The 24560-nt window shown below is 42.3% G+C and overlaps 2 protein-coding genes across 5 annotated transcripts in view; one reads left to right on the forward strand and one right to left on the reverse strand.

Moving 5' to 3' along the window:
- The window catches only part of LOC108043899 (dynein axonemal heavy chain 3), a 37548-nt gene extending 19498 nt beyond the window's left edge, over positions 1 to 18050 (reverse strand). For 2 of the 4 annotated variants that reach the window (XM_044457810.1, XM_044457809.1), the window contains exons 1-26: positions 17694 to 18050; positions 17433 to 17636; positions 15966 to 16007; positions 15622 to 15891; positions 15255 to 15421; positions 15093 to 15193; positions 14769 to 14916; positions 14115 to 14231; positions 13034 to 13200; positions 12684 to 12975; positions 12206 to 12625; positions 11983 to 12148; positions 11713 to 11927; positions 10407 to 10597; positions 10028 to 10212; positions 8894 to 9011; positions 8678 to 8825; positions 8172 to 8329; positions 7770 to 7836; positions 4750 to 5640; positions 4578 to 4682; positions 4349 to 4519; positions 3863 to 4010; positions 3323 to 3421; positions 3146 to 3260; positions 1868 to 2036 (exon numbers count right to left, since the gene is read on the reverse strand). In XM_044457810.1, the coding sequence (XP_044313745.1) occupies positions 1868 to 2036; positions 3146 to 3260; positions 3323 to 3421; positions 3863 to 4010; positions 4349 to 4519; positions 4578 to 4682; positions 4750 to 5640; positions 7770 to 7836; positions 8172 to 8329; positions 8678 to 8825; positions 8894 to 9011; positions 10028 to 10212; positions 10407 to 10597; positions 11713 to 11927; positions 11983 to 12148; positions 12206 to 12625; positions 12684 to 12975; positions 13034 to 13200; positions 14115 to 14231; positions 14769 to 14916; positions 15093 to 15193; positions 15255 to 15421; positions 15622 to 15891; positions 15966 to 16007; positions 17433 to 17636; positions 17694 to 17913 (5094 nt within the window). In that variant the 5' untranslated portion in view covers positions 17914 to 18050. Of the gene's footprint in view, positions 1 to 1867; positions 2037 to 3145; positions 3261 to 3322; positions 3422 to 3862; positions 4011 to 4348; positions 4520 to 4577; positions 4683 to 4749; positions 5641 to 7769; positions 7837 to 8171; positions 8330 to 8677; positions 8826 to 8893; positions 9012 to 10027; positions 10213 to 10406; positions 10598 to 11712; positions 11928 to 11982; positions 12149 to 12205; positions 12626 to 12683; positions 12976 to 13033; positions 13289 to 13359; positions 13460 to 13630; positions 13688 to 14114; positions 14232 to 14768; positions 14917 to 15092; positions 15194 to 15254; positions 15422 to 15621; positions 15892 to 15965; positions 16008 to 17432; positions 17637 to 17693 lie in introns of those variants that run through there. The other 2 variants (XM_044457811.1, XM_044457812.1) reach the window with 2 other exon arrangements.
- Positions 18051 to 19374: 1324 nt separating this feature from the next.
- Positions 19375 to 19873, forward strand: LOC123037398. Its single transcript, XM_044457752.1, is given in 5 exon segments — positions 19375 to 19461; positions 19570 to 19641; positions 19643 to 19689; positions 19691 to 19767; positions 19770 to 19873. Coding segments are annotated over 5 exon segments (387 nt in total).
- Positions 19874 to 24560: the final 4687 nt, after the last annotated feature.

Raw genomic sequence — 24560 nt, forward strand, 5'->3', positions numbered from 1 at the left:
CTCCATTTTCCGCCGCCCCAGCTGCACACAAAGAGTTTACATTCTGTTGCGCGTTCGCACGCTTTTTGCAGGCACTGTTGTCCCCACACCCGATGCGGTTGTTGCTGCCGTTTCGCTTGGCCTGGCCGTTGTACAATTAGCGCCTCTGTGCCACTGGTGTTGCAGGATGTGGAGCAGGAGGTCCTGGAGGTGGAGCTGTTGTGTTAGAGACTTGTTTGGCCAGAGCAACGCAACTGGACGGAGCACGGAAAAAAGGTGCCTGTTGCCTTTGCACACTTAGAACTCCATTGGGAGCGAATTGGCGCCGATGGCAACGTACCAGTGATGGGTAGTATCTAGATAGTTATATCTAGGTGTTTCCGTTCAGTACCCTTTTCATTACATACCCTTACTAAAATCATTATAACTTTAAAAAATATTATAAAGTGCTGAAATTCAGTTACACAAAAATTCTTCTTAAAGATTTCTACGATAATTGAATAGCTAATATTTAATAATAGGGTTTTCGGAAAGGTAGACAACACTTTTAATTTTTAACCCTTAGCTTTCTTGTTTACGTAAAAAATTATTAATTAAATATTATTATAACTACCTATTACTATCCTTTACTAACTACAACAAAGAAATTGTATCCTTCCCATCACATTCTCCTACTACTTTTTAGCAGCCTTTTGTTCGGTATACGGCTACCATTGTTGTGGCCATTTTATTTGCATTTAATTTATTTACGATTACTTCTGGATCTGACAGAAATTGCTCTGGCATATTTCGCATATTTTGCCAATTGCAAATTATTTTATTGTCGCAACATTGTTTCCCAGACATTCCCAGCCCGGCAACTAGAAATCAAACCGCACCGCAAACCGGCGGAGTGGGAGAGCATCGTGTGCCGGAGATTTACGACTTCCTAGAGATTATTAGAACAAATGCCAATCCAGTTGGTGACAAAGCGCAGAACGACTTTCTAAATCCCGACTTGAAACCAGACGTAGAGACCCAAATTAAGCAATAAAAAGAATAAACAAATGTCCAAACTCAAGTGGATCCCAATCGCATAAATTCATTAATTTAAATTGAGCATCGCGATGGCAATTTATGGGCTCTCCTATCGACGCAACTAAACTGAAGTTGCCTGGTCGGGTCGAAGATGTCGGCGTTATTGATACAAATCCCATGCAAATGAACCAGAACTCTAGGTGATCACTTTACCCCACCACCTCATCACCATCATCTCATCGAATGGCTCCCGTGTTTATGGCCTTACCTCTCTCCCTGTTTTAGGGGCTTAGGAACTATTATGCAATTAGCCGTGTGAGCGTATTAAGCGATTAGAGCCTATGGCAGCATAAATTTTACTACAAGATTTCGGCACCCACTTAAGATGTGCGTGTTTTTAGGGTGGGGGGTGGTTATAACGTCCAGGAGGCTACGGTTAACGACCTGCAAATAAAAATTTGCATAAACTTAAGTGGAGGCGCACGTAAGGAAGGGCGGCCGGGCATTACTTTCGCAAACTGGCTAATTAGTCAACAGCCAGGGGAAAATACGATTATCTCGGGAGCTGCATAAATTTCAATAAACATATAGCCCGACGAGGGGGAATTGGAAGGGCGCATCGAAAGTCGGCTCCAGTGTGTCTGACATGAGTCCAATTAACTATGCTCGTGCGGTATTAAAAGTCACGATTGTTGCGTGTGCCGCCGCATCAAGACGAGTTCTTTGTCTGATTAATGCGCTCCACTCGACTCTTATTTCGGGGCCATCAATTAGAAAGCAGTCGGGCAGCAAATCGCAGACAGCACGACGCTCTGATGTGGAATCTGGAATATCTCTGTATCTGAATCTCCTGCGAAAGGGGGAAACTCACCTTGAAGAACTTGCCCAGCGCCTTGTAGTCCAGTCCATCGGAGCAGTTGAAGACGACGCACTTCTTGGCCACCGCCTTGGCCAGATCCTTGCAGGTCTCGGTCTTTCCCGTTCCCGCAGGTCCTTCGGGTGCTCCGCCCAAGCAGAGTTTCAGGGCGCCCATCAATGTGCTGCTCTCGGATCGGGAATTAGAGAAAAAATGAATTCTTTTTAATACAGAGTGGCAACAAAGAGTTGATGGATGGGGCGGGCAAATGGAGTGGGCACGCTTTTAATATCTATTTCGAATTTTTTCTCATTTCTCACGGCAGCAGCTTAAAAAATTGTCATTTATGGGTGTTTTTACTGACCCAAATAGGAGCTTTAAGGATTTTGGGTATATGCACTAAGCTGAAGGGTTGGGGATTGTAAGTAAACATTTAAATACAAGGAAGGGCTCACTTTTATTTAAAACCCAATATATATCTTCAATCAAACTTCAAAATATATTTTGTTCTAATAAATTCGCTTGTTATTTGTTTAAGTATACTTCTTCATTCGACTAACCACCTACGATGTATCATTTCATACATTGCTCATTTTTTGCCGCTTGTTTTGCAAGTTCATATTTTTATCATATTGGCAGTGTCCCCACTTTGGTTGCTTGTGCATATATTTTTTAGCTTTTCCGGCATAACCATACAAAATATCTATATACACTCGGTTACATTTTTGTTTGTCTGTTTTCCTTCCTTTTTTAACTATCCATGCATGGGTGTTAGTGTGCCGTGTGTTTATGTGTGTATGTATGTGTGTGTGTGTGTGTGAAAAACTGTCCAACATTGATTTATTTGTTTAATATAAAAGTTTTATCGGAAACCCCATTAAAATGTCCTTTCTGCCGGCTTGCCAACGACAACCGGCCTGCCAGCCTGCTGCCAGTTCGTGTGTCCTTCCTTTAGTCCTGAATCTGCCCCCTGTGCTGTTGTTGTTGTTGTTGGCATTGTGTGTTTGTCGTAGGCAGCTTAAACATCAAAAAGGTTTTCAGCTCTTTTTGGGTATTTTGTTTGAAAAATGAAAATAAATTTAAAATGCACCGAAATAAAATAAATATTTTCCCAATAAACGTGCTGGCTTCTCGTCTGACTTTTAGATGCACACAGTATGCGGAGGGGGGGCTTTGGCAACGGTTTGTCAATTAATATTTTCGATATTCATACAAGGGGCAGGTGCGGAGTGTGGAGTTGTGGGATTTGTGTAAGATATATATTATATATAGGGTGTGTTTTACGGTACCCACCGGTAGCAGCGATCGGTGAGGGGAGTCACCACCAGGCGGGGCAGATTGCCCAGGTATTCCATGCCATATTCGACATCTGTGACCACCATGCTAACGCACACCCAATCCTCATTTTCTGGGGAATATTCGGAGATTTATTGTTGTGGTTATTCGCAAAAAAAATGGACTTAAACTTACTCTCGTTGACCTTCCAGTAGTAACGCAGTTGGGAGATCCAATCAAAGTCCTGTATGTTGGAGATCTTGCAATCTGTCAGGTATTTCACAACATCGCGGTCTGGAAAAATATATATTTTTAGAGAAAATCAAGAATATAAAGCTATAAAAATAAGTAGTTTTTGAGGTGAGGTGTATTTACCCATCGAATATGTGATTTAAGCTAGTTTCCTTTTAATCATTTAAGCTTCAACTCAGAACAAATATTTATTTAAAATTATTAATGCAATAACCTATATGTCAAATAAAAAACAGTCATAAATCACAGAAAAAAAATGTTTTAAATACAGTATATAATTTATAAAAAAAAGTAAATGCTCTAACCGGATCTCTTGCGGTTTTGGCTTTGGTTTGTACATTATTTAATTATGAAGAGGTGTTTGGTTTGTGGTTGGGTTAAAGGGCGTTAAAGTACGGTTTCGGTTTGAAGCATTGTAGACATTTAAAATTCGGTTTATTGTTCCTTTATCCCCCCTCCTCCTCCTCCTCCTCGTTTACTCACCATGCACATCCAGGACAATCAGCGCCTCCACGGCAATCCGGACCCCGGCTTGCAGATCCGTGCGCACCAATTGCACCAGGTCGGCAATCTGCAGATTGGACTTCTCCAAATAAGCCGGCAGCTCCTTCGTCTCGATGGCCTCCTCAACCTGCCGGAAAAAACGGCAAGGGAAGGCATAAAGTGTCTGAGAAACTGCAGCGAAGCGAAAGCAAATAAAGAGCGAAATATGGTTTTCAATTTCGCTGCTTTACCGAACACGGAAAAACTTCTCTCAAAGTCAAAGCCCGAAAGGGAAACGCTCACAAAAGGAGGTAACCGCGGGGAAAGATGCTGGGTCAGGGGTGCTCAACTCCGGCTAATCTCACTGTCAGCGGCACAGAGAGAGCTCTCCTCTGACATCCGGATGATGGACATTTGTTGTCCCACGGACGACGTCCTCCTTGCGGTTATCGCGGTTTTGTTTCCAACTCGAGGACTCCTACTCACCTCGTAGGTCCAGGCCATGCAGGAGATGCCCTGCACCACCTGTCCGGGCCAACTGACCACCCAGGAGATGCGCTCAACCATGGCGTAGTCCTCCCAGGCCTCGCGCATCTGCTCCTTCACGCTGTCCAGCATGACCATCTCCACCTCCTTGAGCCACATCTCCACCAAACCCTATTAAGCAGAGATGAATCGTTTAACGAATTACTCGACCTAAAGGTGACTAGCTTACATTGGCCAACTGCGGATTTATTTTGCGCACCAGGGCCACTCGCTCCTCCTCGTCACTGACCATCTCGATGATCTCCATGTTGTCGTCAAAGGTCAGACTGCCAATCTGTGGGGAAATCATCATAGTTATAAAATTAATTTTAGTCTAATCCTGTAAGGATAAAGAAACTCACCCCCTCAAAACACTTCCTCAAATGTGGTTGCACACGCATTGGATCTTTTGTCTCCGAAAGAATTTCCAACAACTCATCATTGGACAAAAAGAAGAAGCGTGCGAAGAACAGACGCTTCTGCTCCAGATAGGTATTCAAACCCTTGGTCACCGTTTCCAGATCCTCGATGGCCTTTGTGAAGATCTCCAGCATGTCCGGATACTCAGTAGCCGCCATCACATGTCGATCCTTGAGCGTGTTCTTCATAATCTTGCGCCACAACTTATCCACAGCCTTAAAGTTTCTTCCCTCAAGCGGCATTTGCCGCATGATATCCTCGCTGCTGAAGATCGGCTCCAGGTACATCCAGGTGATCTGCACCTGTGTCCAGGCATCGATGATGTTCTGGATGAGGAGTAGCCTTGCCTCCCAGTCATCCGCCTTTGATCCGAGGGCCGTGATAAAAGGCGACCGCTTCATGGCCTGGGTTCGCATTATGTGATCGTCCAGCAGCGTCTGAATATCATCCAGGCTGGCCAGGATGTGCGTATCCGAGTCGCGATACTGCAGCACCTCGAACATCACGTCCTTCCAGTCTGCCTGCATGATTCTCAGTCCATTATTCAGGTCGTACTCCTTGCCGGCTGCATTGGCTATTTCCTCCAACTGGGGCAGGATGCTCATAATGTCCACATCGATCATATCCTTCAGAGTCGGAAACAGCTTTGGGTTGACCTTGCGACCCAGTATCTTCGAGATCTGATCCCAATGCCGCTTCTCCAATCCATGACGACAAATCGAGTCCAGGACAGGCAGATAAACACGGAACTTCTCGATCTTCATGCGCATCTGCTCGGCGGCCCTCTTGGCCACTGGATTGTAGGCCAGTTGCCGGGACAGCTTGTACATTATCTGGGGAAGAAGGAAATTGGGCCTTAGTCTGGGTAAAAAAGAAAAAGGGTAAGTGCAATCCTTAGAGAAACACAAAAAAGGTCCAAGCATCTAGGCAATTTAAAAAAAAAAAAACATTAATTAGGTCGACCATGTTTTATACCTCTTTCTAGAAAATGTTTGCTTAAAAATTAAGTTTTATTAATTACGAAGTCTAAGCCCAAAACTTTTCTTACAGAAACCCGATTTCAAAGTGTGTCATACATCTAAATAATCGTTGTTCAATTCTCTACAAATTTGTATATTCATCTTGGTTTGTATTTTGGGGTCGATTTTTCGTCATTTTAATGATGTTTCCCCTTTCCAAATTTTCGAAAAACGGCTTTGCAGAAATGTGGCCTAAAACCTGCACTTCTAATCCCATAACTTTTCTTACAGGCATGCGATTTCAAAGTGGCTTACCTCTAAATGATTGTACTTTAATTCTCTAAAAATCTGTGTACTTAACTTTATTTGTATTTTGTGGTCGATTTTTCGTAATTTTTACGATGTTACCCCTTTCCAAATTTCGAAAAATGGCTTTGCTGAAAAGTCACCCAAAACCTGCACTTCTAATCCCATAACTTTTCTTACAGACATCCGATTTCAAAGTGGCATACTTCTAAATGATTGTGGTTAAATTCTCTAAAAAACTGTGTTTTCAGTTTGTTTTGTATTTTGGGGTCGATTTTCCGTCATTTTAATGATATTTCCCCTTTTCAAAATTTTGAAAAATGACTTTGCTGAAAGGTCACCTAAAACCTGCACTTCTAAGCCCATAACTTTTCTTACAGTCACCCGATTTACTAATGGCATACTTCTAAATGATTGTGGTTAAATTCTCTAAAAATCTGTGTTTTCAGTTTGTTTTGTAATTTGGGGTCGATTTTTCGTCATTTTAATGATGTTACCCCTTTCCAAATTTTCGAAATATGGCTTTGCTGAAAAGTGACTAAAAACCTGGACTTCAAAGCCATAACTTTTTTTACAGACATCCGATTTTAATGTGGCATATTTCTAAATGATTGTGGTTTAATTCTTTAAAAATCTGTATATTCATTTTGGATTGTATTTTTTGGTCGATTTTTCGTAATTTTCATGAGCTAACCTCTTTCCAAATTTTAGAAAAATGGCTTTTCTGAAAAGGCACCTAAAACCTGCACATCTAACCCCATAACTTTTCTTACAAACATCCGATTTTAAAGTGTCATCCCTTTAAATGATTGTGGTTTAATTCTCTAAAAATCTGTGTCTTTATATTGGTTTGTATTTTTGGGTCGATTTTCATTGCGTTTAAAGTGTCTAAAATCTGCACTTCTGAGCCCATAACTGTTCTTACAGAACTTGAGTTAAAAGTTTCATAATTATTAATGATTGTAGTTTAATTCTTTAAAAATATTTCGAAATCAAATGAGTTTCGCTTAAAAAAAATGGTACCTTAAAAATGAATAAGATAAAATAAATTACTTCGATTTTACTAGGGTATACGAGGCTTCGGTGGATACGGTGTATTATTTCCTTTATTTTTTCAGGTCCCACTTTGCCGCTTGAGCTGTGCCGAAAAATTCAATTCAACTGACTTTCCTTTTGCGCCTTTGTGTAGCTTTTTTGCGTGGCTCCTCGGAGCGGCTTCCCAGCTGACCCCGGAGGGTCACCTCCCCCCAAATCCGGACAAGGCCCCTCCCGCCACGAACTCCTCATCTTACGCCAGCCAGCCGCCAAATATGTTGGGCATTTTTTCCATGCATACTTTTTGGCTGCCAAGTGGAACTTTCTTTTTACAGCCAGTTGTGCTGGTTGTTGGTCTGGTGGGTTTGTCCCTTGCTGACTGATGGCTACTATTGCCGTCCTAGGTGGCTTGAGGTTTTTAGTTGCATTTTAGTTGCTACATTGGCTTACAGACGGACACGGCAGATAGATAGAGGGACACAAAGGACATGGGGGACGAGGGACGTAGGACGAAGGAAGGAACCCATGCATGGGCAGTTGAGCAGGAGAAATCCGACAACAGCTCAAACTTTGTCGGTCGTTGCTGGTTTTTATTTCCGCAAGCTACTGAAGCTACTGGAGCTACTGCTGGAATGACAACTTCCGACTTTGCAACTACTTACCTTGTGCATATTCTCCACTTGCTCCCGCACGCCATCCGCATTAAGGCATTCGAATCGCTCGAACATCCTGAAAGCACCAGAAGAGATGTAAATAGAAATACACGAAAAAAGGAGTTCCCATTTGGAGGGGGGGTGAGGTGCGGTGTCCTTGCAGAAGGGGCAGTGGTAGTGTCCTCATCATAAGCGCCAGCTTTCTGCTGGAATTCGCCCGGGGTTGTGGGAATTGAGTGAGGGCCACTACGATTGGTATTGGGATTTGCGTGCAGCAATGTCAATGGAAATGACTGCAGGACTGGGGCCATTTCAATTCGGAATATTAAGGGCCCCAGGAAGTGTGACACACCGCCCCCTCCGGCTGACAGAAGTATAATTGCAATGGGCTTAAACGTTGTCCCAGCTTACCAAATGAGATAATCCTTCTCGAACTCGTACGAGGTCTTCCACAGCTTCTCGATGGGCTCCATTTTCTCGATGATCTCGGCCAGCAAAGGAAAGGCGGATACGTCGATTTGAAGTAGTGTCTCCTCAGTATTAATGGCCTTGGCCTCACGGCTGAGATTCTATGAAAGTAGCATACAATTAAAAACAAAAACATTAAAAAAATCTTAGACGTTTGCCTACCAAAAACTCAAATTTTCAATTAAATATTTAAATACTCATTGTAAGCCATTGGCAAGAATGTATTTAGCTGCAGGTAAAGTATATACTTAAATTTCTACATAATTCACTGCATATATTAAGGAAACTTAATTAAGAGTTTAAATAAACAGAATTAAAGTTTATATATTACTTGTCCTCTTAGAACCACCACTCTACCACTACCACTCTTCAACCTCTTATCACTCAACCACATCGAATCAAGCTCAATCTGCTAAATAAATACCGGCAAAGTAGAGCTAATCTCTCACCTCGATGGTGGTGAAGAGCAAATCGACCGTATCCACCCGCTCCTTGAGCTCCTCCAGCGTGAGCACATCCCGGATTTCCCGGATGCGAAAGCCGTCCATCGTGCGCTTCTCCTGGGCGAGCAGCTTCTCGAACTCCATGCGCCGCTCCCTGCGAAATATGTCGGCTTAGTATCTGGGATCTGTTCGGGATCAGGGTCTAATCGGCATTTCACCCACCGCAAGGCCAGCTCCAGATTATCACGCACCACGGCGAGGCGGGCGGCACTCAGGTCCAGGACCTCCTCCAGTTCGCCGGGCAGGATGAATGTGCGCGAGTTGAGATGGAGTTCATCGCCTGCGGATGGGAGTGAGACCACGACTGGATTGACTGGATGACTCTCGATTGTACTCGCAGCTGCTAATTAACTGCGCTTAACTCTTAATTAATTGGCTGCGCGAGTCTTTCTTTTTCGGGGACAAACTAATTAATTATTCGAGTAGGTACGAGTGTCTTTGCCCCTGACAAGCTGTATCCGTGAGTATTTGGTGTGACAAAGCCACACACTCGGACAGGCAAACAGACAGACAGACAGACAGTTTCAGCCACAGATCCAGAGGGACTGAAGTACACATTGTAGCTATTCGAAAGATACACACTACACTTGACGATAACCGGCAATTGTCTGCGTCAGCGTACATATATGGGTATGGGTGTGTCTGCATTTGCCGGTTGTCAAAGCAACTTTCACACATTCATGAATTTGTTAAGCTCATTAAGTTGCATTTTCGGGGTTTTAGCGGAGCTCAATGTTTGGTGTCTCACCGCAAGTAATTATAAAACCAATTAGTAGACTCAGCTTGTTAGTTGAGGTTAATTATGTTAAGCGAAGCTGCACTTCCTGCCTTCCCTATCAGCCCATTTCCTTCCGCATCACCTCTCCTTCCCAAAAGCCAAACAAAGCGCAAACCAAACACACTAGTTGCACTGAGCAAAAAATTAAAATAAAATCAAGAAGGTGTAATTAAAACTTCAAATTAAAGAGTTGAAAAATCAATAGGATACCCTTTAGTTCAGAAAGGCAGGTAATGCATTAGTAGTATTAAAATGAATTAAATTGGAAAATATTTTACAAATATTAAGACATGTATGCCGAATCTTGTTTTAGGATGAATTTTAACTCAATAAATTAGTGAGGTTTCTTATTTTCAGACTGATAACCCTAACTTTAGATGGTATTTTCCCCCAGTGTCAAGGATTTGGCCAGGATCGAAGGTGAAAGAGCTCGCCCGGCCAGCTGGAGTTGCACAAACAGCGGAAGGGACGAGGGACTAGGACTGGCAGGACCTGACCAAACCAATTGCATCACTCACTGGACAGGTAGGTGTGTGTCAGCAGGAAGACGACGCGCTTCAACACGTTCTTGATTTCATCCTTGATGGCGAATATGCGCATCTCCCGGCACTCGTTGATGTAGTTCTGCAGGGCCACCACCTCGGGCGTCTCCTCCGGCCGCTCGCCGGCCTTCATCGACATCTCCTCCAGCTCCTCGCAGATGCTGAAGTGGCAGAAAAAACCAGGTAAAAAATCAGGCAATGTGCATGCACATACACGGTACATGTATATGGCGCAAAGTTATCTATTAAGTGGCATTGGGGGGCAGTCAGCATAAAAGTTAAGTGAAAGAGCACTCGCACTTCATTTAGCTGATGCTGATGCTGATGCCGTTGCAATCTGTTCTCGGCTACTTACGCCCGATTCTCGTTCCAATTGAGGGCTTTGTAAAAATCAATTATGAAATCGTAGATTTCGCGCACATACATCCGCAGCGATAGCTTCACGTGCCGATTATCCAGCATGAACAGGTTGAGCGGAATGAAATCGCGCAGATAATAGGTCGTATCGCTCACGGCCTGCAGTTTTTTCAGCAGCTCCTGGACAACCTAAAGGGCAGAGGTGCCACATCCGAAAAGGGGGTTCAAAAAGAGGATTACTTTAAGGTTATTAAGGGCAATTTTAATATTTTTGACTTTTTAGCAGCGTTTAGCAGCATAACAAACCGAATAAATTAGGTCGTTGGGTAAGCCTATTTCATTTATTTAATTTTTGATGTGTAAGTAATTTCAGAATAACATACACTTACATTTGTGCATAATAATATAAACTGCAAATTTGTGCAAAAAATTATATTTAAATATTTTTAATTAAATAAAATGAACCAATGAGAGATTTGTTTACATATCTTTGAAATAAAATACTTATGTCAAAATGTGTTTTAGATAAGTATATATAATTATTTTACTCTTTTAGATTTGATTTCGAATTAAAATGTTGAAATTTAAAGCCCAATTGTGTGCAACAATCGAACTGCATCCCTTTCAATCCCTGTGCGCCACCACTGATCCACCAGTGGTGCATCGATGGTTGTCCGCACCACCGAGACGCACTCGCATTTCATGCATCGACAGGCAGTCGGAAGTAATTTTTATTTTATATAAATTGAGCAAAAAACCAAACCGAACCAAACGAATTGAATCGAGAGGAGAGGAAATTGCTGGTCGTTTCATAAAACTTAATGAATGCGAACTGCAGTTTCAATGTATTGGGGGGAATGTGGAAGTAAATTGAGCGTATAATATACGTTTGGTAATTCACGGGCTGTCTAAGTAAAACGACATGCCAAACTTTGTGAAATTAACAGGCTGGGAAGCCAAACAGCGACTAATTAAACATTGCACATAGCTAACAAACTGTCAGGAATCAACAAGAGGCAGGAGCAGTGTTTGGCAGGCGCTATAATCCGGATTCTGGATTTCGGATTCCGGCGAGGTGGAACTTGTCAAATTACACAAATTGCCAGCCACTTCCCAACTCCCAACTCCAAACTCCTGTCAGCCGACTTGTCTGTCTGTCAGCAGTCTATTAATATTCCATAATGAAATTTTATGTTAATTCTACGCATCATTGCGTGTAATCAAATCGAAATAAATAATTAAATCCATTTCAGAATGAGCCTCGGGCAGAAGCCGCTGATTGCCAACAGCAGAGCTAAACTCACCCCAAGTTCCGGCAGAATGTTCTCGGTCCAGACCTTCTGCACCATGGGCATGATCAACTTCTGGAACAAGCCGAAGTAGTACTTGTAGATGGGCTTCAGGTAGACATGTACTCCGCGCCAGTTGACCTTCACTATCTGCTCGACTTTCTCGCAGAGCTCCAGGAAATCCCCGTGCTCTTCATCTATGTAATGCAAATAGCCTTGGGTCTCGGGCTCTGAAAAGAACATAAAATTAATAAATAACAAATTTCAAAAAGAAGATATACTCACCTCCGCCGGACATCACAAACTCGAGACGGGGAATGTCGTAGCCCACTGCCAATATACTCTTGAAATGCTCTGTAAAAATCCGGGGAAGTTCTTGCATATAGGGATAAATGTAAAGCTTATTCGAGTGATCCAGTTCAAACTGAGCCACATCATCAATATCGGGAAACTGCAAAAAGAAGATATAGTATTTCCTTTAACCAAAGATCAAATATGGTATATTTACAATCTCCACAAACTGGTTGACTTGCGGCTGCTGAAAGGGATCGGCATCGTCCTCATCATACACATATATATTCGTTGCGGGTCTGATGCCAGGACCCATTTCGATGGGCTCGTGATCGAAGTGGGCCCCCACCACAGAGGCAATCAGAGTCATCAGCGGAATCCTCTTGAGCTTGGAATCGAACATGGAGTACTTGTCGATGCGGTTTCCGTCCTTGAAGGCGCACAGCACCTTGAACAGGTAGTTGATGCTTTTGCTAATGAGGCTGTTCAGGTGTCGGGACATGGCAGAGTGGATGCAGCGGAAGAGCATGGCCGCCCGGCCTCCATATTTCCCAGACATGGGCACTAGGTCCTTCCAAGTGCCACGCATTTCATTCATAAGGTCAGCACAGCGAGGCAGCCAATCGTTGAGGAGCAGCTAAAGGATATATATTAAGATGTAAACATATGAAATATAAATAAAATATTTTACTTACATCTCGCACGTCGGCACAGCTCTTCTCAATAAAAACCTGGACAGTATCCGCATCCAGGGGTCGTTGTGCCAGGAGCAGCTGCCCCAGATCCACAACCACCAGATCCTCATACAGATCATGCCACAACCTATTCAGAGCCTGGACTGTAGGATGTGTGGTCATGAGTACTTCCCCAATGCGACCCTTGGCCCGCAGGAGATTGGATCGCCATGGAACCGGTGGAGAGATGGTAAAGGACGGAAAGTCTGGAGGTTCCCTCTCCAACTGCAGACGCCTTCTCTCCATATTGGATCTGCGGGTTCAAGACAAGTTAAGTTTAGGGCTGAATTAAATAGGCAGAGATGACGCACGAAAGGAGGTAGTTCAAGAAGGCCCGCTTGACATGGTGGCGGAAATCCTCCTGGAGATCAATGAGGCACACGATGATGAGGATGGCCAAGTCCTGACGCACGCCACGGTCGCCCACGAACAGATAATCCATTAATATAACTTCTGGCGGCAGTTTGGGCCAATCTTTCTGTAATGAGTTGATTAGACACGGTGGGCGGGGTGAACTGGGGACGACAGGTGGCCTAAACTTTGCTGGCGCTCCGGGGCGATATCAACTAGTTTTGGAGATGAGATAAGGGAAATAAGGGGGGAGGGGATGGATTGTCTACGGAGCATCTTCACCTACTCATTAAGTCGCCTTTGCCGGCACTGATTCGCCGGTGCTGATGGCAAGTGCTTGCCTTAAATCCCTGCCAAACTTTCTTGGGCGCTCACGTCAAAACATCAACACGCGCCCCGTCACTTGTCACCCCAGTTGCCCCCATCCTGCATCCTCCATCCTCCATTCCTCATTGCTCATCCAATCCTAGGAGCATGTTTAATATGCTCGCACTGCCGGCAAACTTTTTCGGCGAAAACTTCCACTAAATTCTGAGCCAGCTTCAGTTGAGCCCCAGTTAAGTTTGCTAATAATGTCTACGCTATGTTGAGTCTGGAACTCCTTTAATATTAATCTGTGTTGGCGAGATAGATATTTTTACTCCAACCTGAGTATTTACTAGCTATTATTTACTACAAGTGGAGAACAATTTTCAAGAAAATGAAATAACTAGTACTTCTAATAGACTTAATTTTGTTTGCTCACAATAGCAATTGACACGAGGGTTGAGATAGGTAGTTGAGGTTAAATGAAATAAAGTCAAATGTGGTTTCAGAAAATAAATGCCTTGTATTGACACCAATTTAAATATCAACAGTTAATTATAAAAACATTTCAGGGGAATTAAGCCATGATTTATAAAAGGAAATGTAAACATGCATTTAAGTTTGGCATGTATGTTTAGTTAAAACCAATGTAAATATTGTATAAAATTAATACAATTGGTTACCCGATTTAGTTACTTAATTGTTATTAAATTGACATCACAGCCAAGTACTCACCTCCTCTTTAAGTATAAATCGGTAGGCATCCTGAAGAAGGGCACTCCGCGGATCGATGCGTCTGAAGGCCTTTCGTATGAGGTGTGAAGGATACGTCGCCAGCTGCACTATGGACATCTGCATTGGGAAAAGGATAAGGATAAGGATACGAGGAGGTGGAGCCATTAAATCGGGTGTGATTCACGCCAACGCCACACAAGCGGTTTCACATTTTTTTTTAACAACTAATCACGTTATTCATAACTCTGACCACGCCCCCGGACCATAATATTTACGAGGTATGAATTATATAATTTTTATAAGCACGTTCCCCGATGCCAACGCAGCTTAATTTACTCGCACGCTCACGCACACATGTTTACTTTGTATAGAGTTTATTATTATCATTTTTTATGGACAGAGACACAGATACGGACATGGACATGGTCATGGACACGGTGGAAGAGGAGGAGCAGGACACGGAGCAGAAGTCGGAGTCAACGATAAAATTTATTTACGCCCGACGCTGGTGCTCACTTTTGATGGGCTTTTTATGGTCTCTCGGTCAGGGAGTCATTGCGGCTGGGTATTTGGCTTTCATTTTTCATACCGTATTTTTTCGCTTAGCATATGTTTGGTCAGTTGCATAATTCAGAAATACGTAAGGGGACTCACACTCTTCAGCAGGCACTGGTATCGCTTTTGCATCTTCAGGGGAAACATCTTCTCGGCCTTTGCCAGCTGCACTTGGTATTTCGCCATCATCTTCATCTTCTGGTCATCAGGATCCACTGGTTGCAGGGGTTGCATGTAAGGGAAGTGGCTGTAAATATATACAATTTTAATAAGTCAAATTCAAACATTCCAACTTTAAATCGTTTATATTTTAATTAAAATATTACGATTATTAAAAGCCCTGTTTAAATACAATTTTAATACTATTTAAAATGTATATATTTATTTGATCCTTATTATTTTTGTAAACTATATTGTACTTACGTGGCTTCCATTTTTTTAAGGCAGTGAAGAAACTGCTCATTGGTAGCAAAGTCCTTCCGGTGAATGCGACTTTTCCCCACATAACATTTCTTTTTTCTCCCCTAAATAGAAACTTAAAATATTTTTAAAACCTTGACAGCCAAGTTGTTGAAAACGACGCACCTGGATAATGCCTGCGGATTTAAGGACTCTTAACGATTTGGTCTTACAATTGGGCGGATCGGGATATTGAGTGAGTCCGTGGCCAATATTGTGCTCGGCTGCCTTCAGAACGGGCTCAATTAGCTCATCAATTATCTTGCCCACTCTCACCAGCTCATTGCGACATTCTGTAAAAGAAAATAAATACATTACACGATAAGACTGTTGCAGAGAAATAATTTAAGACAAATTATACTTCCTATTGCCAGTTAAATTAGTTCGATTATTAAAGGTTTTAGTTGAAAATACTAGAGTTAAATATTTCAATTAATTTAAAAAGTTGTTTAGTTTTGTCGTTTAAATTTGTTTTGACTGGACAATCCCTTACCCTGTGGCGTTCGGAACGCATAATGATCGCCGGGTGTAAATTTCTCCTTTTTGCGCTGTGTATTTATGTTGTTTACCCGCATGTGACGGGCAGAAGGAGTTCGATAGGCTCCAATTAATTCCGAGGGCGACCCGTGCAGACGCCTCAATTGATTTGTCCACAAGGAAGAGCTGGTGCCACATCCCGGATAGAAGATCCGAACCCGCCGGTTACAGTAGATTTCCAGGAGTTGGCTGGTCATTTCGTAGATTTCCTGCTCACTGGGCCGCACTGACAAACGCGTTGAGGGGGGTGTCAAATTTTTAATAATGCACACTGAATAAATATGAACGCTTATTTATTACCGACAGTCATCCATTTGTCAATCCAGGGAAATTGATTACAAGCTGCAAGGTAAAAAATGAAAACAAACCAATGGTAAAAAATGAAATTGAAAATCGCATTTAATATTTGCCCACGAATATGACATGGGTCTGTCTGCACTTTTCAAATTTGATTTTTACCCTTTTTTCGTGACTTTTGCCGCGCCTGAAAGGCATCGCAAATAGGTTTGTTTGTGCAACATGAAATTGTTTTAAATAAAAGTCACGGCAGCAGAGTTCGATTTTTAACTGATTAAACTGGAATTAATTTCCATTTGGGGCCTTCACAAACGGAATTCCCCGGGGCTGATTGGGCATCTCTCTGGCTATCTGTGGCGACGGCATTTCATACGTTTGTTTGTCGCATTTGCATGCTAATGTCTATCGAAAAACACGCTTTTATGCTATTGTGTAACCGGATCCCTTATTAGACAACACCCACTGGGATGGCGCTTCCATTCTGCCATTAAATATTAAAAAACTAGACACAAAAATGAAACATTTTTATTACAAACTAGCAACAGAGGCGAGACTGAAGAGAGATATTCTTGTATGGTGGGTATATGCGTTAGCAGGGTTCTCTTTTCTTTTAAGTTTTATGTTTACCATGGATATTTTCAATAAATAGGGTATTTTGATCTTACACCAAATATTTTAAGTGCTAGAAACGATATAGAAAATTGAGACAAGATACTAAATAAAACCTTCTTTGGTTAATATAAGAATCCTTATTTATTAAGTTTTAATACTCATGGTCTATGAAAAAAATTTCTCTAAAAAGTATATGTCATATAAATAGTCCTATATTTATTACATATCCATATATTAAGGACTAGCCAATTTCACCTTATTTCCCGAAGAGTATACAACTAAAAAAAACGGAAACATAAAAATGTTCCATGTAAATGCTAAATAAAACACTATGATAAACATGTTGTAGAGTCACTCGACCCGCCCTTCGTCCTTCGTCCTTCCCCAGCACAACCCCCTCCCCCATTTGCCCCCTGAGTGCCCTGCACTCCCAAAGGATATTCAAATAAATGTCATACGCATTTGTTTTTCGGTTTTACCTTTTTTTCTCATTTCGGTTATAAAATTTTATGTTAAAAGGATAATGTTTGGAATTTTTATGTTTACAGGTGAACAATTTTCCAGCGAGCTGCGCTGTGGGAGCACGGAAAATGTGGAGACGGAAAAATAGGGGAGCAGCCAAGAAGGAATTGGGAGTTGGGAGAAGGAGGCGCTCCAGTCGGGGCATGTTTTCGCATTTAATAAAGTATTAAGTGTTATGTTTTTGCGGTAAAGTTCTCACTCATTGAATAACACGAAATGTTTGGCAATTTGTTTGGGCTTCCCCTATCCCCACCACCTGAGGTAATGCGCAAATGCTGTTTAACTTAATTGTCAGTCGTGGCTGCGGTTTTTTCCCCCAACCAATTTCTTACTTACCCGTGGAATCAAAGTTGTACGTATGATCTTTGGCATCGCGCAGCATCTCAAACTGCTCCGGCATGATAATGTCCTCCAGTTGAAGGTCCTGCAGGCTGTCATCATCGCACTCATCATAATGCTCTTTGACATTATCCAGATCGTATCTGTGGAAGTCGAACTCGCGATTGCAGCGTCCTACAATTTTGTCGGTTTGCATGTGGGCTGTGGGGTAACCAGAGATTAAAATATAGATCTTGGACCATAATTAAGGACCCTCACATATCTTCTCCTCCAGAAACTCCCTGACAGGATCCAGGGGCAGCTGGTCGAAGCCATATTTCAGGTCGAAGAAGGGGCAGTCGTTCAGCTGCCGCTTTTCGCCCTTCTTTTGAGCCTGCGAAACGCGTGGCAGATGGAGTGTTCGCCCCCTCCTCAGCTTATCGTCCTGCAGCCGAGGATCACAGTAAGGACGTCGTTCGGGAGCTAGCTTCTTCTGCATCCTGAGGACATGGAGTGGTCGGTGTGTGTGCGGGATCCCTCCGTCAAAGTCGGCCTGCTAACGATTCGTATTCAAAGCCAACACAACGAAACACGATTTCTAGTCTGCTTTCATTTGTTTCACTCAGTGCGGGGCATACTTTTCTCCGTCGAGAAAAATTGAAAAACACACCCTACAGCTCGGATGGCAAAAGTTTGCACAGCAGCAGCGAAATATTTGCGGGCCAGCTATGAACGTGAAATGTTTACAAACAAAGTCGAGGCCCAGGCAATGGGCATGGCCATGGCCATGGCAACGGAGGAGCCGGGGCCAGGCACACTGGAACCCTGGAAGCCTGCAACCGGGGGCGTACGTGTAACCCGGCAACCAGGACCGGCTGCAAAAGCCGCTACTGTTACTGCAGATACCCCGACACTCCGTCAATGCTCGCCTTTCAACGTGCTCCGCTCGCTCAGCTCGATAATATTTGATATTTGTGTCTGGCTCCGGAATGGCTTCCCATTGCTCCAACTGCAGTCACACGGAAAAAAAGAAGAGTGATTTCAATGAGTTAGAAATTTAAATAAAATATCATTTTATAATAAGAATCAATAAGAATTTATGGAAAAAGCAGTGCCGCCAGTTTATATTTTTCGGATAGAAATGTTCTTTTTATCTTTTTTATATTTATCCTGATAGAATTTAAAGCATAAGGATAGCAACTATAATGTCATCCTCTGCTAATTAAAAAAAAATATGTAAAGACTTTAATTCGAATTGTTAATTCATAGGATTGCTTTATTTTTTCCTATGGCTAAATGGAATGTCAAAATTTGAAATACATAATGGTTAAGTAAAAATAATAAACAATGAAAATAAATCATGTTGGTTATGGATTACAGACTAAGTCCCTGCAATCAAACGAAATATAATTAAAATTGTGATAAACGTTTAAATTCCCAAAGATGAATGATATAATTAAGTGCAAATCGAAAATATGATTTAATATTTTTTCAAAGTGCCGAGCAAAGCACACGGAGCAGGCAGGTAACGCGGCAGCTTTTCTCGAATTGTGCACACATTTTTCAATAAAGCGCTGCAACTGCAGAAAAGCTGGTCCTAGTGTTGCTCCTGCCGCTGCTTCTGGCATTCTGTGTATTTATTATCCCATCTGTCTGGCGAAAGGAGCAGCCCAGCAGTCGTCATTGAACCTGATGATATGTTGACAATGATGGAAAATAATAATACTCGTCCAGGGCTCGGCATGTTCAGAGCTCCCTAATAGGGTTGCAGCTCAATGGGGATTCCCATCCATAATGCTCCGAGGCAGCATAATCATGAGCCGATTTTGCTAAGAGATCCCATTCGCATTCGAGGAGCTGCGTTAATATGGGCTTTAACGAGGACCTCTTACGTTTGGTATGCTTAAATTTGCAATTAGCGCAACAATTAATTGTGACAAATTAATTGGAAATTTGATCAATGGGCAATTGTGGTCGCCTTACCTTTGTGGTCTTCCCCGGCACAGGCATTCAACTTTGGCCAACTTTGACCAACTTTGAGGGCGGAGTAAGTGCAAATGCGGTTGCCACACATGCGACGCAGATAGAGCCATCATGTGTGCGTTCGTGGTGACAAGTCGTGGGAATAGGTGGGCATGCGAAACCATTATCGCAGGCCCAGGAACAGGATCCAGGAGCCACAGACCTGGATTCAGGTCATCCGCCTGTCACGTGCCTAAGCGCCCTGGCCAAACGCAATGCAGGTGCCACCGACAGGTCCTTTGGGTACACCGACAGGGAGTGGGGTTTATAACCAGCTGCAGTGCATCCAAAGCTATGCGTGACAAATATTTATTAACTGCCACAACAGCGGGCAGCGGCTTAGAGGATTGATCTTGGCTCGGGGAGCTAATAAAAAATTGATTTCGCCTTCGTCAATTGTCACAAATAATGATTACCACGCATTTTCGACTCCATGACACGCATCAAATTGCATTTAGTTCGTCATTGGCCTTTGGTTGGGTCGAGGGGAGGGGGGTTTGGCTTTGGGTTTGGGCTTTGGCAAACAAAAGACCGTAATGCGACGGCTGTCAGTCACGTGACTTCATTGCTGAAAATACACAAAGGGGAGGACAACATCATTATTAACGAAGTCAACGAGCAGCAACAAAAGTCCGGAGCCTGTGAGTATGCAACACTTTTCACCGGAACGGAAATAAGTCGAATCCAATCATACCCTAAGAAGCTTAACTTCCAGGGGATGTGTGTGCGAGGCGCCAGTTTCTGGAGTGTGAGGAGGTATGAAATTGGATATGCGTTCGCTCCAACACAAAAGGAGGAATAAATCTTGGTAGAAAAGCAGGAAATAAATCACTGGCGATGTAGTAAACGGAAAATATGAAAACTTTGCATTGGCACTTTAAGAATTGAAATAAAGGCTTAAGTCAAGGCTTTGCCCCAATAAAAAAATCTATTAATTATTAAGTTGTTTATGATATGTGCCTTAAATTTGTTCTGAGCAGAAAAGCTGCATATTTGTATTTTTTGGTTTCATTGAAAATTCTTTAAGGAGTTAACTTGAGGTGGTATGAGCTATGAAATTTATAAATATTTTATTTATTCTTGTTACATATTAAAAGCTTAAGAAAAGCTACAATCAAAAAGATTTTATTTTAGCAATTGTTGGAAATTTCAATTATTAAAAAATAACATATCTGACCATTTTGTGACTTCAATATTTGCAAAAATAAAAGCCAATTGATTGGTACTTACAAGTTAGACAAGAAGAATACAGTATACTTTTGCCGTAAACCATTACATTTGAGTGTGAAGTCAGTAAGAGTACTTGTAACAAAATGTTTGAAGATTCCGCAAAACTCTCTTTGATAGAGTATAATTAAAGAACTGCCTCGTCAAGGCAAAGTTTGCTCGTTCTTTTTCTGCCCACTCTCTCTTTTCCGCTCCATCCACCCATTGTTTATTTGCCTCGATTCTGTATTTTTTCCCGTTTTCTGCCATGGCGAATCGCATTTTGTCCACGTGATTAATGGGCAGCGCTGGAAGACGTCGCGACTTGAAAAATTACATTCAAAATAAACGACAGAGGCGTCGTGGTCGGCGTTTTAAAACGGCCCGTCACACGTGAAAGGGGGATGGAGTAGTGTATTGGGGGGGGTGGGAGGTCAAAGGGCGCGAGTTGGGAGATGGGAGTTGGGGGGCGAAGGATAAGAAGGCCAGTGGCAGTGTCGCATATCAGGCAGCACGTAAAAGATGCAACAGGAGCGAGAGCAAACACCGTGTGATTTACACGCAACCCAAGAGAGTGGGAATGGGGGGGGAGGTGGAAATGGGGTGGCACTGGTCGGGGGCATAGTGCAAATTAGGGGTTGTCGCTGCCGTGCAGGCAACGCACTCTGTTGTCAATTGAAAACGTGCCAACAATTTGCAACGACGATTAATCGTGCGACCAAACTGGGAGTTCCAATTGGCAGTGTCTGCTGCTGGTCCTTCGTCGGCTACTCCACCTCCTGTCCAAGGATCCCACTGTCTGGGATCGTCCTCTCACAGCGGAACCGTGCATGTTGCGCCGCATTTGCAGCTCTGTTTACGACCAAGTTTGCCCTGCGTTTGACTAATTTGTGTGGGCGCTATTATGCATGGCTGGGAAATGGAAAATGGGAAGGGAAATGGAAATGGTGGCGAAGGTTAAGCCAAAGGTGGGCTGCCGACTTAAACCCGGACAGACGTCTGATGAGCACTTAATTCCCGGTCGCTAATTGGTTCCAAGATGAAGGACCACGCACCGGTGGGATGATCAAGCTCGGAAGTCAGCTGCGGCTTTAAGCCAGCTTAAATCACGGCTATATTTATGGTAGGTTAATTATCGGTATTCGCTTAAATTTTAATCAATTTTCATCGCTAATATTTCTTCCTCTCCTGTTTTATGTTATCATTAATAATGAATATAATTATGGAATGTCAAAGTGGGTAGAACGAAAAAAAAGCGTGAAATACAATCGCTTTATACGGATGCAAATACAGACGCAGAGATACTGTGAGCGGGCCATCATTAAAGCTTTTGTATGCAATTACATGCCGCATTGGGCAATCATAAATTAGCTTTGCAAAAGTGCGATAAAAAATATACGGCGAAATTCAATTAAATTATAAAATGTGCAAAAATTTAATGCCTATAATGAAAAGTAGGCCCAGCTCATACTCGCATTAATCATAACAGTTTGCAGCTCACTTTTGCTGACCTCTCATTTCACATTGCTAAAAAACAATATATTGGCTACTGAAATCTGCCCACTGTATATTCATATTTGTTTTAAATGTCAACAATCATCAATGCAAATTCACTGTAAATATGGCCAGTCATTCCTGATTTATCTTTGAACCGTCACATCAATTGCGATCGAGTGACATCTGATGGAGGGAAAAATGTGTATCGAAGTGGAAACCGCAACGGTGTTAAAGATATAGATATTTATGAATACCTGATAACCTTAACTATTCAGTTGACCTCACCAATTAAACGGATTATAATTGGAAATACATTTAATATAGCTTGTGACAAAATCAATGTTTAATATATAGAAAATAAAAAGGACAAGCCAAATTATTGTTAACATAGAAAATCGAATTTTTCCTTTGTAGAAACATAACAATTATAATTAATACTCCAGTCATTTTTGCTTTTCCTAAAAAGTTGCAGTAGTTGGTAGCTGAGTGTCGATATTGTTTTATTAAGTCCGTAAAACTAAGTTAAAAATTCGTTTGAATATATTTTCTGTTCTTTCCGTTTTTGATGAGAATAGATACCGAAATTTGGTTTATAAATTTAATTATTGGACGAGCAACTTTAAGGGCAGGAATAACGTTGCGCTTAGCTAAGCATTTTCTGCGATCTCCGATAAAATGTTCGACCCGGGTAAATATTTGTGCGAATATCTGCCGGATAAACCATGAAGCCCAACTATGTGTGTCCATGTGGGTGTTTTCTGTTTTCTGGGGCATGTGTGTCTGCGAATAAATTCTGCAATGCGTAGCTCAAAATTTCCAACACTAAATTGTTATGGTTTTTAGTCTTAAAGATAAATGTACTTAGCCAGGAGCCGGAGGACTAAGATTCGGTGTCGGTTCATGGTAAAGTTTTGCATATGCCCGAAAATATTTACTCGTGAGGAGATTGTTTAGTTAAACCGTAAAAAGACTGCCATGTCCTGGGTGATTCGGGGTTGCCCTGTCGTCTGCCAGAGACAATGTAACATTTAAGAAAATTTAAGCCGCAGGCGACTTAAAAACGAGACGAGTCCCTTTTTGTCAGTGGTCCTTTTAGCCGGGCCATATGATTTAGCCATTCTGTTGTTGCTGCCATTGTTGGGGATTTGGCTTGCCGTTGCCGTTGCCTTTGCCTTTGCCTTTGGATTTTTTGCTCATTGTCTTCGGAAAGCCCGAAAACAGCGAGACCAAAGTGGATGGCCAACTAGGGCCAAAGCCCGGGATAGATGGATGGACAGGCAAACAATTGTTGTTTGTATCCTGGTTAGCTTTGGCCAAGGATCTGCTGCTGCTGCTGCGGCTGCTTTGGCTGCTGTACAAATTAGTTTCTAATACCTTCAAGTCAAACAGTGGACCCGGAGACCTTTGCCGGCAGGGCAAACAGACAGCCGGGCAAACACTGGATCTGTGGATCAAATCGGGCTTGGTCAAAGTCGGCCCACCTCCCGGCACAAGTTTGCCAAATCACTTGAGCGTGTTTATGAAATAACGTTGACTCGAGTCTATATATTTTGGGGGCGTGTTTGTGTGCCTCTGTGCCGGGCGCCTAATTACAAAACTCATTCGTTGTCGATTGATTCCACAGCAAATGGTATTTTAAATAGTTTCGCTTAGTTTCACTTAGCCCCATTTAAAGTCCACTTCAAAGCATCGCCCCCAAGATTGCGTAATGATGCAGACGCTCCTTGGACCGAAAGTTGGACCGAAAACAGAACCACAAGACCATGTGGCGGGTTTAATGAGCTAACTGATTCTCTCGATTCCTCGCACACCGTCATCCTCCGTTTATCTTTGGCCAAAAGTTTTAAAATTAATTTTTAATTGTTTATGCAGCAAAAGTTCAGCTCAAGTAAAAAGGAGAAAAACAACTGAAAACAAAGGCAAAAATAAAAACAATTCTTGGAGCACTAAGAAATAATAAAGATACTTTTGCTACTTGTTTGTATTGTGTTGTTTTCTCGAAGGACCTGATGCTGGAAATTAACCAACAAAGAAAATTAGCGTGTCTTAGATCGAGAAGTTAAAAGCTGTCGCAGTTTAAGGTTAAATTTCTGATAATTGTGCATTCTCAAATGTTAGTACATATGTACATAACAAACTGAGACTTGCATTCGAAATTAAAGTTATCAAGGATATATTTTTATTTTTGTCAGATCAGAATTTTTATTATCTCTACTGCTTTTGCCCACGTACTTGGCTCTTTATTTTGAATTGTTCCATAATACGAAATAAATTAAACTTTAACAATGAACATTCTCCGATCTTTGAGGGTTCCTTGGCCCTGAATTAGAACCATAAACGGCAGCTGCTCTTAGCCAACTAACCCAGAGATCTGAGACCTTGCCTTGAGCAGAGTTCACTGTCGATGGCTGGCAGATGTGA

This window comes from Drosophila rhopaloa, unplaced genomic scaffold (genome assembly GCF_018152115.1).
Source record: "Drosophila rhopaloa isolate 14029-0021.01 unplaced genomic scaffold, ASM1815211v1 contig_163, whole genome shotgun sequence".
In the NCBI taxonomy this organism is placed as follows: Eukaryota; Metazoa; Arthropoda; class Insecta; order Diptera; family Drosophilidae; genus Drosophila; species Drosophila rhopaloa.